Raw genomic sequence first — 24,184 nt, 5'->3', positions numbered from 1 at the left:
ATCTCAAAATATTTTTCCTCACAAGTGCACCAGTTCATTTTATACAGAAAAAATGAACATAAGGCATGTCTAAAGGAGTTTTTATACACTTCCCATTACTGCTTCTCAGCATCTTTAGTAGCGCATCTCTCTTCTAAAGCGAAGCTCACTGTAAAGGCAGCCTGGGGGAGCGTTTACACAGCACTAATGTGCATGAAATAGAGGATTAGGTTTCGAGGTGGGAGGGGAACGGACATCTCAGGGCCCAGTGGCTGCTGTGCCGTGTTCATGTTCCTCATGGGAAGGCTTAGCCTAATCGCCCCGGCCCCCCAGGGCCTCTACACAACACCCAGGGGCCCCAAGTCTTTAATAAAACAGGGTTATGAATGTATTTGTCTTAATGCTCCACTACTGCTGGTGTGTGTGGGTGGCAGAGAGGAGGGAGAGGGAAGACGAGAGGAAAGAGAAGGGGAATGGTGCCGCCTTTGAATGGCAGAACGGTGTCCAGTTTAACGGAGCCACTTTAAGCCGATTTTTTCGGGTCACATCGGCACCAATGAGGGATTAACTTTGTTCACATCAACGCCCGATTGAGATCCCGGCCTCGCCGCATCCTACATCTCCCTCTGAGGAGAAAAGGTCCACAGTTGCCCAATTTGTACCAGCCAGGGAGAAGAAAGAATAGGCCATCCTATGAAGGACAAAAAGAAAAATTAGCTCAGTTTTGCTGCTTTTTTTTGTTGTTGTTCAGTCTCTGTCCCAGAGAATTAAGGTTTTCCCACAAGGGATCAAATGGATGATGAATACTAGTGTCTCTGATTCTCCTTTTCTGTCCTTCAAAGGAAGGAGCTTGTTCTCACAGGCATCAACGTTTGAGTGCTGTGCAACAAACAGGTGGTGTTAGTATGTTTGTATGTGATTGTCAGCATATATTCACAGTAAACAGGTGTGAGTCTGACAGTCTTTATGTGTGTCAATAACATTAATGGCTTTTCCGTCAATTTCCCACAGTGACGTGGCTTCTGCCCTGAGGCGGTTTGCACAGATTCAACAGCATTTTCATTTGTAAAACACCAATTTATCATAAACGCCATTGCAAGTGTGTTTGTGTAGAATCTCTGAGGCAATTCCAATTGTCTCGGGTTGAGTTGTGTATTTCGTGTTTACCATTTTCTCCTGGCTCATTCTCACTATGTTATTATCCATAATCATATGAGTAAACAAACTCCCTGAAAGCTGCATAATTAATGCTGGCCTTGTCAGCTCCTCTGGGCCTCTCTCTAATCTATTTTTCGAACACACTCTCATTATGAACATAAAAGACTGAATCAGAAATGTGTCAGAGTAGAGTACATGAAAAGACTCGTACATGCAGTCATGGTGTTAAAAGAGAGGAGGAGAAAGAGTCAGACTGAAATATGTTTACTCTATCTCAGCAATGTAAACAGCAAAGCTTAATGATATTTACATGCACTAAATATTAGTATTCAGACACTATTTGCACAGACAAAGTGAGAAATGGGTGGAAAACTAAATTCCAGAGTTCACGTTTTTTGAATACCTTTTGCAATGAAGTGAGATTATATGGATCAGTGATCTCATTTTTTGTCCTATCTATTAATTTATTCACAAAAACATTAAAAATTCATTCATATGTACTAAAGAGGACCCCTGCAGTTCTTCAAGACTGTGTCAAGATCCAATAAGTACTGTATCAGATCATTTGACCTTTTTACAGCAAAGTAAACTCTCTAAGACTCTATAAAATATGATGAATTACTCATTTATAATTGGTGTAAAATGAGTATTTGAAAATATATATTTAAAAACATCCTTGAATATAATAATTGTACATTAAATGTGTAAGGAAAATGTTATTACTTTTTACTTGATAGTTAAACTATATGACATTTTACAGTCATTTAATTAAAACCTTTCCTGAAAATGTTTTGTAAAGTTTTTCAAAACACATATATAAAACCAAAATAAATATATAGAGTACATTTTTATTTTATTTTATGCATTTTTAAATTATTTTTCTTTTTCTTGCTGACAGGTTAATCAATTGTAAGTGAAACAAATTATCACAGTTAGTCAAATTTATTCAGCTTTTAATCTTTTGCAATCTGAATTGCTGGTGACTTCTAGAGACGGACATGCATAAATCAGGGCCCTCTAGACAAAGTCATTGCAATGAATGTCAGCTGTAAAAATTGTCCCACAGTAATTGTTCTCTAGTTTTTGGGTTAACGACACAAGGTCATGTGTGGCCCCACTGCTCTGGTAACATTTATACAGAAACAAGATGATCAGAATTTTCCCTCTTACATTTTAAATGTGCAGATTTTTTTTTGTTTGTTTGTTTTTTGTTTTTTGTGTTATGCATTCAGACATTATGGATGAGTAGAAGCTGAACAACTGAAAGAGACTGAGGGAGTGAAAAGAGGAAGATGAAGCATGAATGGAAAGAGGCATTCTGCAGGTGCAGTGGAGGAACGCATGGGGGCAACAGAAGAAACTCATCATACATATAAAATCAGATTCATGCCATGACCTCTGACTTTTGGGTGGCTGCAGCTGGAGTGGGCGTCGACAGTTCTAGTTCCTGCCAGTTCCTGATTTAGCTGCTCTCTGATTGGCTAATTAAGTTGGAGAATCCACAGAGTGGTAGCTAGATTAGAATCCTCTGCATCTGGGCAGAGAAGAACATTGCAGTATTTGTGGGAGACAGGAAGGAATAGAAACAGAAATGTACATGAAAAAAGACAGAAGGCATTCATAAATCATACGTGACATTAAGAAAAACTAGAAAACCACTGAGGTCTCCATTCACACCATAACTGCAACCAACAATTACAGAGTGACTGACAATGGAGGGAAAAACAAGGACAGCAAGAGATATGTGTGGAAAAGATGCCTGGAACAATTCATGAAGTTATCATGCAACCTTTTTAAGTGTCAATCGCAGAATTCTAAGAAAGATGCGAATGACCAATCAGAAACAAGCAGAAATGTCACGCCCAATTAAACTTAGCACATGGCTCCTCAAATTTTTTAACAAAGTCAGTTCTCAGCTTTCAAAAAAAGAAAAGAAAAAAAAATACCTTCTAGAAGTTCCAGATTTATTGTAGATAGAACAACTGGTGCTGCAAATTTGGCATGAAATTTACTGCTTGAATCCAGATTGTGTCATTTGTATCATTCATGCAGTTTCTGTGCACATTTTACAAAATATTTGTCAATACAAGACTACCAAAAAGTGTTAGCATTTAATAAGGTATTTATTATTTTATTATTCATTTAAACATCAGCATTAAGCTCTGGTCCCCTTGCATAATATATAACAGTAACACCACCAGACTATCACACCTTACAATCACAGTGAAAATCGCCTGTCACCAGTGCTCACTCAAAGAAAATAGCACCCCTGGAATCAAATGTTAATGATCTTTGTTATTATTTGAATATGTTATTTTCTTTCCTTCCATTTTCAGGCCTGCAAGAGGAGCTGACAGGTCTCCTGAAGACGGCTATTTCCACATAGTGTTACTGGCACGAGCGAGGAGAATGGCAGCCCTCGCAAGTCCACCTGTGAGTGTTTTCTGAAGAGAGGATAGAAAATACAAGAGGAGTGGGTGGTCACCGTGCTACTGGGTTTGTGTGGGTGAGCGTGTGTGTGCGTCTCAGTGAGCCAGCTCCCATGCTTGGTAAAAATCACCTAATTTTTCACTTGAGTGGCTCTCTTTGGGCAGCCCCCCCCACCTCCATCGACCCCTTCAGAGTAAAATTCCTCTAGTGAGTGTGAAGACTGCACTCGCAGTGCCCCCCCACTCCCCCAGCACACACCGAGGGGCATTGAAAATGCATTAACACCAAATCAATGGAAAACAGTGGAAAAAAAAGCAAAAAGAGAGAGGACGAAAAAAAATCTCCTTAGCAACATAATCTAGATGGCCTCACGAAAGGAGAGGGGAGAGTGAAAAGAAAGGCGAAAAGGGGAAAAGAGAAAGGGGAGGGGGTTGCTGAGCGTTTAGTGCCGAATAAGAGACTGAACACTGAGAGGTCTTGCACACAGACAGCGACAAAATGGAGAATTAACACAAGAGAAACTGTTCCTATTTAACACCAGGGGAAAAGCGACTATATTAACACCCTCCCATTAGGGGGCAGGGGGGAAGAGTGGAGGCTGGGAGGACAGGATAGACCCCTAAAAACACTCTCCCAAGGGAACAGAGAAAGTCAGCAATAATTGACTGTGGCTGTGTGTGTTTTTTAATTCTTTTTATTTGTTTTCTTCCTCATAATGTATATTTTCTTGTTTACTGCAATATGTCTTATATGTAAGAAATTATTTATATTATTCAAATTGGCTTATTACTTTAAAAGTGTTATGAATTATATTATATTATATTATATTATGTGACCCTTGACCACAAAACCAATCTTAAATCGCACAAGTATATTTGTAGCTATAGCCAACAATACATTGTATGGGTCAAAATGATAAATTTTTCGTTTATGCCAAAAATCATTAGGATATTAAGTAATGATCATGTTCCATGAAGATATTTTGTCAATTTCCTACCATAAATATATCAAAACTTAATTTTTTGATTAGTAATATGCATTGCTAAGGACTTAATTTGGACAACTCTAAAGGTTATTTTCTCAATATTTTGATTTTTTTTGCACCCTCAGATTCCAGATATTGAAAAAGTTGTATCTGGCCCAAATATTGTCCAAACCATACATCAACGGAAAGCTTATTTATTCAGGCTTCAGATGATGTATAATTCTCAATTTCCAAAAATTTACCCTTATGACTGGTTTTGTGGTCCAGGGTCACATATTATATGATATACATAAGAAATATTTTCATATATATTTTTGCTTACTTTGGATCACTTTAAATGTCATAAAATAATATAAAGTCTTAAATAATAAGTATATAGTCTTAAATAATATATTTATATATTAATGATTTTCAGAGCATATTAATGATGTCAGTGCATGGTGTGTGTGTATATATGGTTAATCATCTAATTTGTAGTATATGTAATATATATTCTGTTTTCCTGTTTTGTTATTGTTATTTCTTCTCAATTCAGTGTCTACCTTGAGTTATGAAAGCTTGGTATTAAACGAGTCATTCTGGGTACTAGTTAAATCAGTTAAGTCAGGAAGGACATTTGAACTCCATTTCAAAGTTCAGTTCAGCAAATGTCCAAATAAATTTTATTTAAAAATCTCTCGAGCCATGAGACCAGCCACCATGTCGCTCACTAATGGACAAGGCAGAGAGCGAAAGACAGAAGGTAGATCCATTATTTTGATTGGGGACTGATAAAAATGCTACACTCTGTGGAAAGAAAAGGAAGGATGTATTCCACAAATGTAGGTATTCCCAATTCAATTAGTTTGGTGGTGGACACTGGTTACCAGTCTCTATGTAAATGACCTTTAACCTCTACTACATGATCTGGTCAATGGTGGGAGGGTTAGACTTAATTAGGAGGTCATTAAAACCTGCCCCCTGCAAGCCATTAGCTTTATAACTGCCCACACACATACCCACAGCTGACCCACGGCTGTAATGAGCCAGTTCAGGCAACTTCATCAAGAAACGTGTTGGATTCTTTCCGTTTCACGGCATCTGCACAGATCAGAATCAAGGTCTAATACCAATAAGTGAAGATTAATTTGGTGGTATTATTTCACTTCAGTCGCTTGAATCCTGTTATTAAATGGTGAAGTAACATGCCATTGATTGATGAAGTGGAATCATGCGAACTGAAATGTCGAACTAGAATCATATTTTTAAAAGGGAAAAACACATATTTTCCAGCTGAGTGTTTCTGGAGCGTTCGGGCCATTATTTTCTAGGCTGCATTAAATTACTGTAGCAAAATGTGTTCCCATGCTCTCTGCCAAGCTGAGGTAGGATAAAATGAAGAATAAATTTGCACGTTTAGCATAAGAAGCTTTATAAACCTTTATGTGCATGTTTATAGAGAAAAAAAGCTAAAAGTTGGGCAACCAAATTTGGGGTTAATGGGAAAAGCAATGGCGTTCAGGTGAAGATTTCCTGGCCGAATGGGAATCTGGCGCTCGGAGGGCCCATCTAAAGACTGAAAGATTAATATAAAACAAGGGAGACTGAATGAGAAGGAGAGAATAAGTGAGAGCCGACAACTTCATCTACAGAGGCATTAACAAAGACAGTACAAAGGCGAAAGGAGAGAAAAAGGGAGAGAGAAAAGGGCCAGAGGTTAGCGAAGACAGAGAGAGATGGAAAAACAGCGAGAGAGAGACAAGGCGTAAAAGAGGGAGAAAAGAGAGCGACTGATGTAGATAAACAGTGAAGAAAAGGAGCGAAAGAGAGATTAATAAAGAGGCAGAAGTGGAGAAAAATAGAAACTGAGGGAGAAAGAAGGGACTCCAGCGACTCTCTTTGTCCCGATCGCCGATTTCACACCGACACAAAGGGCTCGGTGGACGTTTCATCCTTTCATTAACGTTTCTCTGCCGTTTATTCAGCGTTAGTCTGTGACGTTATGAAGTCAGCCCCATTCAGGCCACATTATAAATCACCTCCGCCGCTGCAGAGCGTGGCCAATCGGCCAATTACGCAGTGTGGCCGCCCCTGAACACGCAGGACAATGGCATCACAAGGCCAATAAACAAGCCTCTAATAGGGCGGCGGGGAAAACGCGCCCAAAACAGGCCCCAACCGCCCGCCGCACGCACGTATTCCATCATCCCCATGCCCTCGCATTTCCTCCCGCTAAAGCTAGCGCACACACACAGCTGTGGAGGGAGCGAGGCAGGGGCAGAAGGGTAGCACTGGCACACCGAGAGAAAAATGACCCAGCGCCAGTGCGCCATGCAAACCCCCCCATGGCCCTTTTCAGGCTGGGAGCCAGAACAAAAGCATACTGTTGCCATACTGTGACGTTCATGCTAGCCAGTTAGCACAGCTGCAAGAGCTCACCTTGCGCTAGCGACTATTGTTGGCCTGTTTTAGAGCCTCTTCCATCCATCTTCTGGACTGGAGGAGACAAATACAGACAGAGAGAGAGAGAGAGCTCGGCTGAGAGAAAGTGGTCGGGTGATGCAGCTGCAGCGGGAATGAATACGAGCGTAAGGTGAAAAGGGGAAGACTGGAGAGACGGAGAGAGAGGTGTCAATGTAACAGACCACAGGGTGGTCCCACCCACTCACTTACAGAGCAGCTGCAGTTAAACAGTAACTAGAGAGATCAACTGGTTGGCGATATTTTGAACTTTTTGAACTTTAGAACAATTTTTTTTTTTTTTAAACTGTTGGATTAAAAGGAATGTTCCAGGTTCAAAACAAAGTTTTTTTTTTTTGCATTTTGTTACCACACACAAAAATCACTTGTCACTAGTTTTCTTTAGAGGAAAACAAAAATAGAGGTTACGGTGAGGTGCTTACAATATATATATATGGTCACACTTTATTTTAAGGTTCAATTCCCTTTATTAACAAACCATTAACTACCATTAACTAATAACTAATAAACTCCTAATTTGCTGATTATTAATAGTTTGTGAGATAGTTGTTAAGTTTAGGTATTGGGTAGGGTTAGGGATGTAGAATATGGTCATGCAGAATATGCACTTTATAAGTATTAATAAACAGCCAGTATGTTCATAATAGGCATGATAATACACTATTAGTCAATAGTGAGAATTGGTCCCTGTGCTATATATCACAGTGTCACTATATATTGTTTTAAAAATCTTATTTTGAAAGTGATTCCAACAATATCGTTCCTCTGTGTCATTACATTTATAATTGTGGCATGAACTCCACTATTCTCACTAAATTAGATTATTCAAATTTCATAGTTATACTTATTGTTATAGTCATTGTTCTTGGTGTGAACAGGTCTGAAATGTTTGTATTATTTGAGCTGTATAGTTGTCATTTATACAGTTATTTTAAGGTTTAAGGTGTTCTGTTGTCATTGTCAAAAAAACATTACACAGAAAAGGTTAGCAAGTGATTTTTTCACACCGCATTATTTACATCTTGTGGCTTTACTATTGAACAGTAAGTATGGTCACACTTTATTATAAAGTCCAATTCTCGCCATTAACAACCCATTAACAACGACTTTTGTTTCAATAAACTCCCAATTTGTTGCTTATAAATAGTTTGTAAGGTAGTTGTTACGTTTAGGTATTAGGGATGTAGAATATGGTCTTGCAGAATATGTGCTTTATAAGTACTAATAAACAGCCAATATGTTAATAATAGGCATGCTAATAAGCAACTAGTTATTAGTGAGAATTGGTCCCTACACTAAAATGTTACCGTAAGTATTTTAAAGTTTCACTGAAAATGCCTCACTATAACCCAGTTTTTAAAGAAAAGGAGGGACACACAGATAATACTTGCATCATTTTTTGTGGTAATCAACAGTACGGCACAAATGCTGTCACTAAAGCTTAGCTTCTACTGAACCTTGAAATGAAAGCGCAGGGGTGCCCGCCGTCGGCCCAGCTGCAAGTGTCGAAATCAGAGACAAAGGTCATCTGCACTACACGCTATCCTCATGAACCCTCCCCGTGTACCAACAACGCTTGCAGAAAAAAACCCACCGTCACGAATCAGCAGTGCCCCGTCCTCTTACACCCATACAGACTTCATCAACGGCCCACGTACCTCCGTGAATGCTCCCTCTCTAGATGCTCTCGCTGAAGTGTCTGCAGCTGCTAAGAGAATGTTAGTGTCATCCATTGGTTGAGTGAGTCTAATAGCACTTGGTACTATGACACTAAATACCCCTCGCACAATTCTACCTTACTCATTAAAAAGACCCAAGGCACGTTACTGACCCACTAAATATCTCTGCCACAATGCCACTTGCACACGAAATTTCCACGATACAAAAACACTCGTGCACGAAATCTTTCCAATGCATTTCTAAAATGCCCACTCGAATAAATCACCCTGTAGGCAATACCAGCTAAACAATACAACTTCACGTTCTTAGATCTCTAGGTTCCAGCCATCCATTGTGTCTGTACAAAAATTTAACTTGTTTATTTTTTTTATTTGTATTTTTTTTAAATAAAGCCATTTTTAAAGTATAGTTTGCATGTGTTTGGATATATCCAACAAATTTATAAATGGCTTTAAGAAAAGTCATTAAGATAAAAACAGAGGTGCACCAATATTATAATATTTTGCTAAAACCAACTAATGAGCCAGATAATTATTTTCTTGCCATAACCGATAACCAGTAAATCACCAATATTGCCAAAATTAAAAATACAGCTTTTCTGTATTTTTTATCTTTCTTTTGCATATTTTTATATGCAATTCATTTTTTTTCTTTAAAAAATCTTTGCTATACTCTATTTATTATTATTATTATTACTGTTGTTATTATTATTATTATTATTATTTAATTTTCAGGCAATGTATAATTCTTTGATGTCTAAACGTATGCTGTTGTTGTACATATAACTTAAGAATAAACAATAAAAATGAAAAAAATAAAAATAAATAAATGAATTGAAAAACTTCAAATCAATCCTTTTAAATGCTACCAGTGAACATGTGCATTAACATTATATTGTACGGTATCAAAATGGATTTTCATTGTGAGATTTTCTAAAAATTACATTTAACAGTGTTATTAAATAATTGGAGGGAGTTTTTAAAGATTAACTTTGAGTGATTATTATGACAGCATGTAAAAATAATCTACTTGTAAAAACAGTGCAAATGAACAGCACAATTAAATATCCTGTATTAAATATACACATAAAAAAAGAACATACATAATATATCGTGCATCCCTAAACAAAACTGTAACAATCATTGTCAGATCATTTGCTGATTGTAAATGTGGCATTTTGGACACAATCACGTAGCGACATTTCCCAACTCTTCCGTTTTGCTCTCTCTCTGTCTTTGTCTTTTTGTATCTGTCTCTCTAACCCATGTCCCATTTACAAACACATTTCAGCGGGGCAACTTGATTACCATTCAGGTGGACGTCTGGCTGCAGCGTGTACTTGTTGGAAGAGCTCTTTGGAGTTGCTTAGAGAAGTGTGTGTGTGTGGTTGGAGGGGGTGGTGGTGCTGAGGGATCGATTTGATTCTAATCGGACCATGAAAAGAACATGATCTAACTGCTTTCAGCTGGGAGTACATTTGGGCCCTCTCCACTATTTGCTCTCCCTCTCTACTCCCCTTTTCCTTTCTTTGACGAGCTCTCTCGCTCTGTCTCTCGCTCTTTGACACACAATGTCTCTGGCCGATTCAAAAAGCCTTGAATGTCTCATTAATGACTTTGTGAATACTGGGGTAGAGAGATTTGAGGATGGACGTGGGGTGGGAGGGAGAAAAAACAGGGGTGGAAAGAAAAGGGTGGAGAAAGCGTAAAAAATTCCAGGGTTGTTTAAAAGACTGGCTAAGATCTTTGCCATGGATTATCATGACAGCGTTTTAGAGGCTCAGTGGGGTTGACCCCTTTGAATGCCTGTGTATTTGGCCGGATAGACACTCGCTCACTGACACTGACTGAAAGTTTGTCTTCTTTCTGCATTCTCCTCCAGCGTCCCGTCTCAGCTTTTGCAGTCTTTTCTGTGTCTGTCTCTCAAATTTTATATCCCCATTCCCATCTTCCATTGTCACTCTCTCTTTCTCTCTCTGCCTCCCATAGTTCACTCCCGTCCTTCCATCCACTTGTCATTGGGTGAAAAATATCTCCTCACTCTGTGATTCTCTCTCAGGATAAATCTGTTAATGTTCCCTCTGCTTTTCAGCCGCTCCTGTCATCAGGATAGTTAACACAACACTGAGGGCCAGAAGTCAGATGCCAAAGGTCAAAGGTCAAGGTGGTCCTGAGGCTCTCTTTTTCTGAATTTCTATTTTATTTGACTTTTTTCTGTGAATACTTCACACATGGTAATAGTAGAGACAAACGGTAAGAAGTAAATTATTTTTCGTGCCCCAACTCAAAGCAGATATGCTATTCAATAGACATGCTTATAATACATTACAGAAATAAATAGCAAGTGTTAAGGATAGATAAATAGAAACATTTTATTATTATTATTATTATTATTATTTAGTGCTGTCAAATCAGTTAATCGCATCCAAAATAAAAGTTTGTGTTTGCATAATATATGTGTGTACTGTGTATATAAATAATATACAGACATACATGTATATGTATTCAAGAAATATGTCATATATTTATTTATATATAATAATATACATTATATATAAATATTAAAACAATTAGATATTTGTTTTTTATATAATTATGTGTGTGTGTGTGTGTGTGTGTGTGTGTATTTATTTATATATACATATAAGTATACACAGTACACACATATGTAACCCTGGACCACAAAATCAGTATTAAGTCGCTGGGGTATATTTGTAGCAATAGCCAAAAATACATTGTATGGGTCAAAATTATCGATTTTTCTTTTATGCCAAAAATCATTAGGATATTAAGTAAAGATCATGTTCCATGAAGATATTTTGTAAATTTCTTACCCTAAATATATCAAAACTTCATTTTTGATTAGTAATATGCATAGCTAAGAACTTCATTTGGACAACTTTAAAGGCGATTTTCTTAATATTTAGATTTTTTTTGCGCCCTCAGATTCCAGATTTTCAAATAGTTGTATCTCGGCCAAATATTGCTCCGATCCTAACAAACCATACATCAATGGAAAGCTTATTTATTCATCTTTCAGATGATGTATAAATCTCAATTTCTAAAAATTTACACTTAAGACTGGTTTTGTGGTCCAGGGTCACATATGATTGTAAACACAAACTTTTATTTTGGATGCGATTAATCACGATTAATCGATTTGATGATATACCTATTATTATTATTATTATTACCTGATTTCTTCTTTCTGATATTTTGTTTGCGTTTTTGTAAGATAAATATCCATATTTTAAACGTAATAAACACTTTTTTCTCACTTCCGCTGACTGTCGTACACAGAAGCTGTTCCGGCGGATGACGTAAGACGTCGGCGTTGCATGATTAGCGACATTTTATTACGGATGTGCGCACTTTATTTCACGTCTTCTGAACTGTTGACAAAAAACACCCGCTTACCCCATTGAAAGGCTTGGAGGGGCCAGGACAATTTTTAATATAACTGCGACTGAATTCGTCTGAAAGAAGAAAGTCATATACACCTAGGATGCTTTAAGGGTGAGTAAAACACAGGCTAATTTTCATTTTGGGTGAACCAACCCTTTAATGGGAATAGCATAACATTTTATCTTATTGTTTTATTATTATCATTATTATTATTAATGGTATCATTATCAATACTCCTAATTTTGCTGTTTTTGTTCATCTTTTCAAATTTAAAGTTTGTGTGTTGTACATTTCTTGTACTTAAAATTTCTTTCCTTCTTTCTTTCCTTCTATCTTTCATTTAACACAATAATAATAAATATTGTTGTTATTATAGGACATATCTTAATTACATGATACGTTAAAATACATTACACACACACAGGTGAAATGTATTTACTAACTGTTGAAGCAACTGATTCTATACAATAAAAATGATTTGTGTCACGCATAACCTAATACACACTCCACTCTCACATAGGATGAAACTGTACGCGTTTCAGTAGAAAACAGAGCCAGAGGAATCAGGTAGATATAGAGAGGAAGGGACAAAGATGGAGGAGACTCAGACAGGTGCTGCGAAGGCCTCGCACGTGCATCCACATTAGTCTGTTTGACTTGAACTAGAGTCGCTGCAGTGAGCAGGTGAGGGGATACAAATTCTAGTGGGAAAGAGGGGACTCCAACTCGCTTGCTTGCATACAAATTTCAGACCCCTACCCCCAAAACACTCACACACGCACACAGACAGACACAAATGGACTAAGGCAACACAAAGACGCAGCCACACTTGAAAGTCTCTTCAGCTCTAGTTAAACAGGACAGGGTGTGAGAGAGAGGGGCACAGCACAGCCCTTTCAGATCTACCCACTCCTCTCTGTACATGCACAACATTAAGGTCCTCTGGGCTATTTATGATACAAGGAAGCACAGAACTGCCACAATTAATGAGACACAGGGAAAACACCTTATCCTGAGGTGGCTGAAACACTGCTGGAAGCTTTCCATACAGAATTAAAAGGCTTCCTTATCCTCAAGCTCGTATTTGAGACCTAAAAGAGTTGTGATAATTCAATTAGTCCTTTTTTCATCCAGCTACATGAAGTGCACCCCAGACTGTAGAGTGCTTTTCCCCACACAAATTAATTGGGCTGCCACAACAATCACAACTTTTATAGGAGTATTCAGATTGTTTTAGTGCATTTTAGCATGGCTTGAATGGATACTTATAGCATAGCATGGTTGCGTGTTGTTGAGGTGTAGTGTGGGTAAATGTTGCACTGGAAAAGCACAGAGTGGGAGATGACAGTGTTTTCTAAATATTAGTCTTTTGGCAATATGTGCTTGCTAGTTAACAGTTTATACACTGATCAAAAGATTGATGGTGGTTTTAGCCTTATAGGGAAGTTTAAAAGTAAACAATTTAACACTGGAATGAAGAACATCCAATCAAGTCGTGGTCAGTTGTAAATCATGTACATTAAATCTTTAAGGTTTTGATGCAATGGCAACATTTTTTTTCCTTCCATATAGTGATATGCATTAGAGTAAAATGGATTATCTAAAAAGAAAGAAAAAAATGTAGGGTTGGGACTTGGTTTTATTAATCAGTTGTTGATTGGATGAAGGCAGATAAACATGAGTTTGTGGAGAAAGGGGCGGGGCTTAAACAGTCCAGCATACATAGCCAGAGGGAAGTCTGTCATTTTACTGGAAGATTAAGTTATGATATTTTGACAAAAAAAAAAAAAGTTAACTGTCAAAAAATTAAACGTAATGGATGAATTGTTCACAATAAACTCAATAACATTAATTTCGAAAATAAATTAGATAAAAATAAATATTATGGATAATTCAAGATCAGCTCAATCAACTATTTTTTCTAAATGTAAAAAACCCCAAAAAACTATTATTTGAGCTGTAAAGCTATTCTCAACATTTTCATGGTCGATAGGGTTTATGTCATTATATTGTCATGGCCATAAAGTTGTGAAATTCTACATAACATCACACAAAAAAAATGTCAGTAAGCTGTTTTTCACACTAAAATTATGTACATATTGTTTACATCTTATGACTATACTACAAAAACTTGAAAGAAAATATTTTATTTATTTATTTATTTATTTATTGCAAATGCTGTTGACTGAGCTCAACTGCAATATTTCTTTAATATTAAGTCTATTTTAGAAAATTCCAACCCAAACTTTGTTTTTCTTTTGACAGTATCAGGGTAAGTCAGGTGTTTCATCCAGTTATGCCTCTGTTGTTTAATAAGCTCCATTAGAGTTATAACTGTTGCTTTGCTATCTAACAATCTGCTACATTTGCATCTATTCCTATTTGTGAACCTTATGCAACCATGTGTTTTGGAAAATCGGGAACAAGAATGCTTCAAATGAATAAACCAATAGCTTTGAGGATAAAATCTGTAATCTAGGTAGCATTAAGATATCTGTATGCAGCTTTAGAGTAATTATTACTGTATTGCACACACCATGCTAAAAACACAAGCACTTCAGTAACTTACCCTAGATTTGGCTTATTATCCTGCACAGCTCAATTCATTCCAGAACTGCTTATCCTGGCTTCAAAGCGATGCCTATAGAACACACAGGTTACTAGTGTAGGCTGATGTTTATGTAAACACAGAGAACCTCAAATGACTCAATAAGCAGTTCGACCCACTGACGCACGATAGGCCAGGCTAACCTTAGGAGCTGGATTACATGTACAAACAGAGCAGAACTCTGTTTGTGAAGCGCCGCACTGCTGCAAAAGATGTTTTGATTATCTGAACTTGAGGATATATGAGAAAGTTTATTAGAAAAGATATCTGAGACATAACATTATAGGTATGCAAAGTACAGAGATTTTAGGTTAATTAGGTTGATTTTCATTTCAATTTAACATGTTTAACATGTAAAACATTAAAATTCAGGATATTGCAATTGGCTGACACTGATAAGTCAATAATTATTTTATATTTTGTTATGGCTTAAAACTGATAAATGGCCTACATTCAAAATCTGTAGCTACTATTTTGTCTTAATAAAAAAATAATAATTGAAATCAATCATTTTTAAAGATACAAGTGAATTTAGGCATTATAATGTACATTAGGAAAATGGATATTTATTTTGGGTTTTGCTCAAGATTACATTTAGCAGTGTTATTAAATATGAAAAACTCTTAAGTATTAGTTTTGCATACATTCCAAGAATGTCAGTGGCTGTAATAGAGGTATGTTTTCCTAAGCATTTGTTAAGAGGATTGTGGTGCTAGCAATACATAGAGGGCACAATATTACAACAGTACCAAAAATAAACACAAACAAGCAAGAAAGTAATGGCAGTCAGAGATTGACAAAACAAAATGATGCTCCTAACATTGACCAAATGGGCTCTGGATGGCCTGATCCCAATTTATAGCAATATCTTGACACTGATGACCTCTTCTCTCAAACTAATCTCTAAAATTCATCCACATAACTAACACAGTAAGAGAAGACAGCAGATAATATCTGAAAATGGCAGCATACACTCATTTATAACATGTGTGCCCTGTTCATCCAGAAAGGAAGTGATGGGGGAAAGAGAGTGCGAGAGAGGGAAGAGTTGATGGCAGTCATTAAAGTCAACTAGTGTTCCCTAGTAAGAGGGCAATCTGGGGAGTGTGTGTGTGTGTGTGTGTGTGTGTGTGTGTGTGTGTGTGTGTGTGTGTGTGTGTGTGTGAAAGTGCATAACAATGACGTGCGGTAATGAGCCATGATAAACATTACTGTAATTGACAGAAAAACACCACACTCACACTCCAGTCATGATTGAGTCAATCAATAAAGTGTGCATCTGCTCACAAGAGAGTGAACAGAGAAACCCTTCATCAGAATAATGAAACACAAATGAGCATCAGTGTCTGTCGAATCTGTGCTCTAATAACTTTCTAGTAGTTAATTCCTGACAGAAGGAAGTATAATTCATTTCTGACAAAAGGAACAGGACTATTCTTCCTATACCTTTTGATTATGTGATATTTTTTGGGGCTTACACTTTTCTGTTTTATGTTATTTTTGCAGTTTTTGTATTCATAAAATTAAATATAAACTAACAATACTTTGCATTTTACAGATACTTCTGCAAAATAAATAAATAATTTGCTAATGGAGTTAAACTGCCTTTTTAAGATCCGTGGTAAACTGAATTGGTAATTGAATTATTAGGTGCATGCATCTGTTATAACCTTTAAACAGTAAACACATCTACAAACTGGATGTTTAGTAATATTCTAATAATATGATAATATATTAATTTTTCATATACATTTTTTCAGTTACATTTTACTGACAAAAAGCTACCAAATTAATTTAATGTCTGAAAATAAATATATGTTTACTGATATTTTGATTCACATAGACTACATTAGGTCACTGGAGATCATTTAAAAAAGGGATTTCAACAACTGCTTGTTACAATATGCTTGTACAAAACTGCTTCTATAAGAGATTAAATTTTAAGTTAAAATCATTATATTAAATGCAGATGCTAAATATATTTAGATTTATATAAATAGATTTATAATTATTTAAAACAAAATAGGAATTGAATTGGAAAAACATGGAATACATTTGATTATTATAATATGGTCATATTTATCTCGGACCAGTAAACGTCTATTGTGGCTAATTTACAGCACCGGACCTCCCAAGTACATATAGGCTATATTTTAAAAGAGTGATTTGGATATAACTCTGCAGCTCTCTATGACCCTTTGATTAAGACCTTTACATATTTACTACATTTTATTTCAGCATGTCAAGCGAAACGCAATCGGCATAAGGGCTATTCGGTCCCGCGTCTCGCCTGTTGTGGTTTAGTCATGAATGTTTGCCTATTCGTTTGGAAAGAACTGTTGGCTATTAGGAAGAGTTGTGCGCTCTAATAAGGTGATGAGAGAGAGGATTCTTTTAATGAGGTTAGAGGAGTTTCTGTGGGTAACGTTGAGTTCAGCATCACCGAATCTGTCGGCATTTATCTTGTTTCTGGCCACTCCTAAATGTTTACGTGGCTTCTCCTTCGGTCTCACTCATTCTTTGTGTGGTTATTGAGAAATAAACTCTCTTAATAAATAGGCTATCTTGTCGTTTATCCGTAAAGAAACACGTTGGGAATAAGCAACAGTTGCAGTTTGCTGTAGAAATTCCTATGTGTGTGGCTCTGGCTCCTTTTCATAAAAATCGTATCCGTCATTAAGACATAAATTAGATTTTGACACACACAGGCAATTGAATTTAAGCCCCCCACTCAGCCCCCAAAACGATGAAATGAAGAGCAGGCCCTGCAGCTGCTATTCAGATGAAGGAGATAATTGGCAATGAAAAGTCACTGCGCCGCATTATGTTGTCTGCGGGATCATTGTTCATTTTCCCCTTGCTATTGAAGACTATATTGAAAACCCGAGTGTTTCTTTTCAGTTTTCAGTATTCACCGTGTGTTGCTTAGTTACTGGGAATGGGGGGAATCACCCACTGTATCAGTCGGGATGGGCCGCAGGCTGGCCCCTTGCGCCACAATGCAACTTTTGTGAGGAGGCGTTGACACAAATTAATGACACTTATGCAATACGGCAGTTATGGACCGCTTATAGTGCAATATTGCACGGCACTAAAGGTGAGAGCTTTTGCCACCATACGCTGACAACTGTGTTCATTTTCAATTCACCACATTAGAGATCCTCGTATTTGATGTAAATATAATATAAATGCTAATAATAACGATCCTTTTTTATTACTTATAAGTAGTTTCTCTCAGTAGTTGCACATTAACTCACATAAACTAATTATTTTCCTATGGAACTGCACCCACCTCTGATCCTTGAATTGAAATCCATTAAAAATGCATGGATTTTTAATTAGATTACAACAGGTCTAAACCTTCAAGGCTCGTTCTGGCATATAGGAAAACAATATTTTATTCAATAATGCTCCAGTAACGAAATGTTACAGAATTTTTGAAAAGTTCAGCAGACTCTGTCAGTTTCCCTTGGTTTATTTGATTTTTGCCATTCATAATAGCTCACATAGGCTATTTTATAACAACTTCTGTATAGAGAACTCGTGAGTATGTCAAAAAAATAAACTCCATTGTGACTAGAGCAGCCAGTTTGGACTCACTTTGCACAACTGTCACAACAAATCCATTCACCTCCACTTATGCAAAAGAGTTTGTGGAAGTATTACAGGTGTTTATGAAAGTTGTGTAGTTTTAGTGCTTTGGCAGAAAATTACATCCAGTGGGCTTTTTTTCCCCAGGTGGCCTTTGCGGTAGCACAGAGAATAAGGGGCAAAATGTGAAATAGGCCTTATAAGAATAATAATGAATGGTTAAAAAAAAAAAAAAAAAAAATTTTTTAAATCATTCTTTTTCTTAAGATGTTCTTGACAATATCACTTGCCTTGGTTCCAATACCAAACACGATGTGGCAACCTATTTAAAGCGTAACGAAGACCTGAGGAAAGTAGAAGGGGGTAAGGATTTATTTTATTCAATACTTGTCTAAACTGTAATGAACTGCTATGTACACTTACAGTTAATTTAACCCAGAACCCAGGCTTCGTATAGGCCCTAACTGGCCAACACTATAAAGTACGACTGAAAGAGGTTTAAATGCTGATTAGAGTATTTGCAACATTTTATCTTCAATATCTGCGTTATTCAACCACGATCATTTGTCTTTGAAATAGGCCCTACGCGTTTGTTAGACTCTCCGTCTTAACCCAAGCAGACAAAGATGTATTCCTATCACCCGGAGCAGAATGAAAGGAATCAAAGGATTTTTTCCTTAAATGGGCTAATTTTCCCCTTGAATTATGAAAGTAATGGCTAGGTAACACTCTGTGCACAGTACCCGACGGCTTAAGTCTTAAATCCTTCCACGTGTCCCGGCTAGTCGTGGCAATTAGAGCTCATTACAGACTCATAAAGGCTCTCATTTGTGGGATTACTTAATAGACAATGAAATTTTATCGTGAAGAATTATGGAGGGGGAAAAAAAAAATATTGAAGACTTGGACGGTATGAAGGGCGCGCGCCGCGAATCATTCCGCATGGGTTGTCATTCATTTCTGTCTCTCTCTCTCTCCCTCTTCTCTCATGTCTCATACGCCGTGTTTCCTCCATTACAACAATTACAGCCAGAATGACAGATGTGTTTGTTTTTTCGCCTCCCCAATTCAGCCCATTTTAAAGTCATATTCTACCTCGTTTAAGAATGAGACTTGCCGCTGATTTCAGCAATTAAATGCCTATGAAAGCAAAGCACCCGGCAGCGTCTTCTCTTGGTGATACTAGCTCTAAACGCTGATATGAAATCGTCATTACGGCGCTTGAACTTTGGCCTCAATCATCATTAGTAGACTTTCAATTCGATCTTAACATAAAAGCCTTTCCAAATGAGAGCTGATTTTGCTATGTTTTGCATGTTATTGAAAAGCTCAGGTGTCAGACCTGTAATTGAGTGTAAGCTGAGATAATTGCAGCCTACATGCCCAGGCTCCTATAGATTGACAGCATTACTTTAACTGTAACCTTCAGACAAGATTTGACGGGGTTAAGTCTCTCCCGACAGAGTAGGAGGTAGAATAATGCCAGACCTACCGTTTTGGGGAGACTTAACCTCGTCAAAGCTCGCTCGCTCGCGCCACTGGCCTCCTCGCGCAGTGTCTGGAGGTAAGAGGCGTTCGCGCGCAGATGAAAGTGGAAGCTCAACCTGCTGCTGACCCGCCGAGAGATCAAACCCGCTAATTATTGTCACAAGATGAGAGATTAACGCATTTCTGAAATAGCTGGCTGTTTATCCACTCCAAAACCTCCACAATAAACACTTTCTAATTGAATCCTAATCGCTATCAAATTGCAAGTGCCCAGACTCCATTGAGAATCATAAATCTTTAATTGCCGGCTATAGCGATCTTTCCAAACCGACGCGAACCAAGATTATAGCTGCATTTGATTTGCATAGACACAGTTGTTGTTTTTTTTTTTTTTAGATTCAGTTACCTTTGGTTTTTGAATAAAACGAGGTTTTATCACAAGAAATACTTGGCAAGAAGTTTGTTTATTAAAGTCATATCCTAAGCCTAGACGACGTTCATTTGGCTGTAATTCACCACTGTTATACAGTGTTTCTTTTTGCTAAAAGGTCTATAATTTCTCAAATAAATACAGTTGAATAGACGGGGGAAGATGTTCATGTAGCATATTGTTGGTTGTAAACATCAACCTAGGTAAAGGAAGCCCTAATACAGTATGTAAACATACGAAAACCGTGGATGAGGGGCGATTGTTAACTTTTTTATAGACATGGCTTTTGTCCAATAATCTCTTGAGTTATTTTTATACTGAGGTGTAATTTGCCTTTTGAAATGGAGAAAGTTACTTTAATGTCGACACAGACAAGCTCAGTTTATGTGAGAAATATATAGGCCTGCCTTTCTTCAACATCATTTGGAAATCTAAATAATAATGCAGTTTATTAGACCAGGATTATAAAGGGATAATTGTTGATATCTCAGTAGGCGCACTTGCCAGAGCTGTTGTGCCACTTTGCCTGTCGAGGAGCGCATACCCGCGAGCTAACAAGACTGTATGGGCAAAGATTTGATTGGAGGCTCTCATGGGCATCACGTGTCTCGGGACACCAGAGGTACTAAAGCCCCTAGGCCGTGAGCGCACGTGGGTGACGTTAGGGCCGGCCCTCTCCGGGGTCCCTTTTGTTGAACTATCAAACATAAGCCAGCTCCCGAGGGCTTTAGAACAGTGTTAAGACCACTGTGTACTGCGCAAGTCCTTGGAGGAACGCCATCAGTGTGGTATCACTGACACCATCAGCATCACACGCAGACTGAAGCGATCATGTCGAGGTCTTTCTACGTAGACTCTTTGATTATCAAGGATCCCGCTCGCCCGGTTCTCAGCGAGCACACGGGACAGGACTTTCTCATCCCCATTGGCATGCACTCTCCCGGAGTGATGAGCGTCACTGCGCCCGTTTGCCCGTCCCGGAAGACCGGCACCTTCTGTGTCTGTCCGCTGTGCGTAACCTCGCATATCCACTCTCCCCGCGGCGCAATCCCACTGCTGAAGGGACAGGGCTTCTCCGCCGGTGACGCGGCTTTCTGTCAGAGGGTAGCACACCAACAGAGCCCCGCGTTAGCGCACCCGGGACACGGACACCCGCCCACAAGCTACAGCGTCACTGACCCTCGGAGGTATCACTGTCTGTCTCTAGGTGAGTGCGCGCGCGCGCAAGCTATACACCTGTTACTCCTTATGACGAGACGCTTGACTATTTGACAGTTTATAGAATTCAAAAGTCAGTCTTCACGCATTTTACCTTGTTTTGTTTTACTTTTTATCGACTTTCTATTTTAATAATCATGTTGGTGTTTGGCACGTTTACTTCTCAAATACACAAAATGATATATTAATGGCATTCGTTGAATTATTTCGCAAAGTCGGTTGGCACTGACGTGATTTTAAGAGTTTCTTGCTTTTTCTCCTACAGGTGCGTCTGACAACAGCCACATACAGAACGGCAAACGGATGCGCACTGCCTTCACCAGCACTCAGCTGCTTGAGTTGGAGCGCGAATTCTCATCTAACATGTATCTCTCCCGCTTACGCAGGATCGAAATAGCCACATATTTAAACCTGTCAGAGAAACAGGTGAAAATATGGTTCCAAAACCGCCGCGTTAAACACAAGAAAGAAGGCAAAGGTACGCAACGAAGCGCGCACGCAGGATGCAAATGCTCGGGCAGCCACTCACACTATCCGCGCTCGGAAGACGAAGAATCTCTGTCACCTGTGTCAGCAACAGAGGAGAAGGAGACTTCGCCTATCTAGGGGCGTCGCAAACATCATAGACTTAAGTTTGGTACCCTGCATGGCACGTTTAAACGTACGGATCCGTTGAAACGACTGAATTTATGGGACACTGTCTTCCAAATTTCCATAACCCGAAGGGTATGGAAGTTTAGCTACTACCAATTCCTCCCTCTTTACTCTTAAAGTATTGTTTTACCCTGACACTCAAGTCAGTTATTTGTCTTATCCGTACCACAAACTGTGAAATAATAGTTCAGTGATGCAAGTAAAATACGTTTTTACAGTTTAAGTGAAAACGTTTTTGAACCGACCACGGATACTCCATGCTGTCTTCCCTGTTCTTTGAAGAATAAATGTTGGATATATAGAGAAGATAAAACACTCCCTGTGTGATGTTGTAAATACGCAGACTGTTAATCCAACCTGTCCTAGACTACTGAGAAACTGTGATTTTTTTTCACCTGAATTTTATGTGCATATTAAATAAAATGTGTATATTTGTATTTATTTAAATAAAATTACTTCTGTAACTACACTTTTGAGTTCTGAAATTCATACGAGTTCTGTATTCATTTTCCTATACTGGAACAAGGCACCTGTTTAAATATTTCACAAATGAAAACAAAACATACATAAACATTCATGTGGCCACATAATGAAATGATAGACAAACAGATAGATAGATAGATAGATAGATAGACAGACAGACAGATAGATAGATAGATAGATAGATAGATAGAGAGAGAGAGAGAGAGAGAGAGAGAGATAGAGTGTTTAAAACATTAATGTTTAATTGACAAGTTTTACTTATGATAAGGATGGAGAAAGTTGGGTTGGGATAAAAACTGCCAGGTTTGAGGCAATGGCATTTTCCAGCCTACTCAAATGTAAAATACACTCCAGTTCAACCCCAAGTTTTTTTTTTTTTTTTTTAATAGGACTTTGAATTGGAGACAAACTTAAATTCAGCATTGTATCATAGTATAAACAGGTGACAAATAGTTTTAAATGGTATTAGCAAGGCGTGAACCGCATTTGTTTTATTAAGAAAACACTTCACAGCCTTCTGACCCCTTGAGAATTTTTCAAAGAGAACTGGAGAAACTCCTTCCTTAAAAGCCTCCTGAAGTGTAACGCTATATGTGAAACGTATTTGTTAGTCTACATACAGTTTATTTTTGTTTTTGAATTTGTATTATTTAATTGTTACCTTAAGGGTGTTTGTTCAGAGCTTTAATTCCAACTGCACAGTCTCACTTGGTGTTTAAGTATCTATTTAAACATTATATGAGATATATTTTCACTTACTTTCCAGTGTTCTTCTCATATATTCCCTACTAGTGCACAGGCCACAAAAGGCCTATAGGAGAGAATTTGTGTCTCACGAGCCAGGTGATAGTCAATTATACGTCGACCCTATTCTGTGTGTGCTTTTCAAGAGACGGTTGTCCCCCTGTTAAGTTAATCCGAAAGGAGTTTAATTGCAGTTTTTGTCCCACGTTGGTTGCTTATGTAGCAATTCCTTCAATACGAGCGAGGGAAAAAAGCTACGCAGAGCTGGCCAAAGGCTTTGACAGGTTAGATTGTCCTGCCAGGAACTCGCATTTAGCCGGCGGACCCCCGACGGCGGCGAGCTCAAGGCCTTTCACGAGACGTCTACAGGGTTCCTCCGCGCGCGAGAAAACGATTTAGTCACTGTTTCATTAGGCACTATTTGAACCTTTCAACTTGGGCCAAATTGAGGGGGCATGCTGAAAATTGAGGGATTACGTAGGAGGGGTGATAGGAAATTAGCGAACGCTTAATTTAACTCGTGTTCCGTCAGAGTTTGGGATACATTCCTAATTGAGAGGGGAAGCAGGTGAAATTTTGGTCCCACGCAGGTCCTTTCAGAGGGGGAATAAATGGCCTCCTTTCACGTCTCGCTTCACGATCATATATTATCGAGGGAAGGCACCTAATGAATATATATTGAATTTCTTATTAATCGAATTAGACTTCACCCCTCGCAGGTGTGAGAGAGAAAGACCTCCCGACAAAAGAGTTTTCAGCCGTTTCAGAACTGACTCCCGTTTTTCAGACGTGGCACGGTTGACCCCGAACGATTGTCGCTTTATTAATATTAGATTTAAGTCTCGAGTTTGGAACTTGAAAACTTTAAAACG

General features: G+C 38.1%; 1 protein-coding gene across 5 annotated transcripts in view; it reads left to right on the top strand.

The window, feature by feature from the left end:
• The window catches only part of gsx2 (GS homeobox 2), a 28,728-nt gene extending 6,266 nt beyond the window's left edge, over positions 1-22,462 (top strand). For 2 of the 5 annotated variants that reach the window (XM_058756874.1, XM_058756871.1), the window contains 3 exons: positions 3,474-3,570; positions 20,705-21,420; positions 21,697-22,462. In XM_058756874.1, the coding sequence (XP_058612857.1) occupies positions 21,045-21,420; positions 21,697-22,037 (717 nt within the window). In that variant the 5' untranslated portion in view covers positions 3,474-3,570; positions 20,705-21,044 and the 3' untranslated portion in view covers positions 22,038-22,462. Of the gene's footprint in view, positions 1-1,913; positions 11,111-20,704; positions 21,421-21,696 lie in introns of those variants that run through there. The other 3 variants (XM_058756872.1, XM_058756873.1, XR_009267709.1) reach the window with 3 other exon arrangements.
• The last annotated feature ends 1,722 nt before the right edge of the window (positions 22,463-24,184 follow it).

The sequence above is a fragment of the Onychostoma macrolepis genome, chromosome 20 (assembly GCF_012432095.1).
Source record: "Onychostoma macrolepis isolate SWU-2019 chromosome 20, ASM1243209v1, whole genome shotgun sequence".
NCBI classification, from domain to species: domain Eukaryota; kingdom Metazoa; phylum Chordata; class Actinopteri; order Cypriniformes; family Cyprinidae; genus Onychostoma; species Onychostoma macrolepis.
This window is presented reverse-complemented; position numbering and strand designations above follow the sequence as displayed.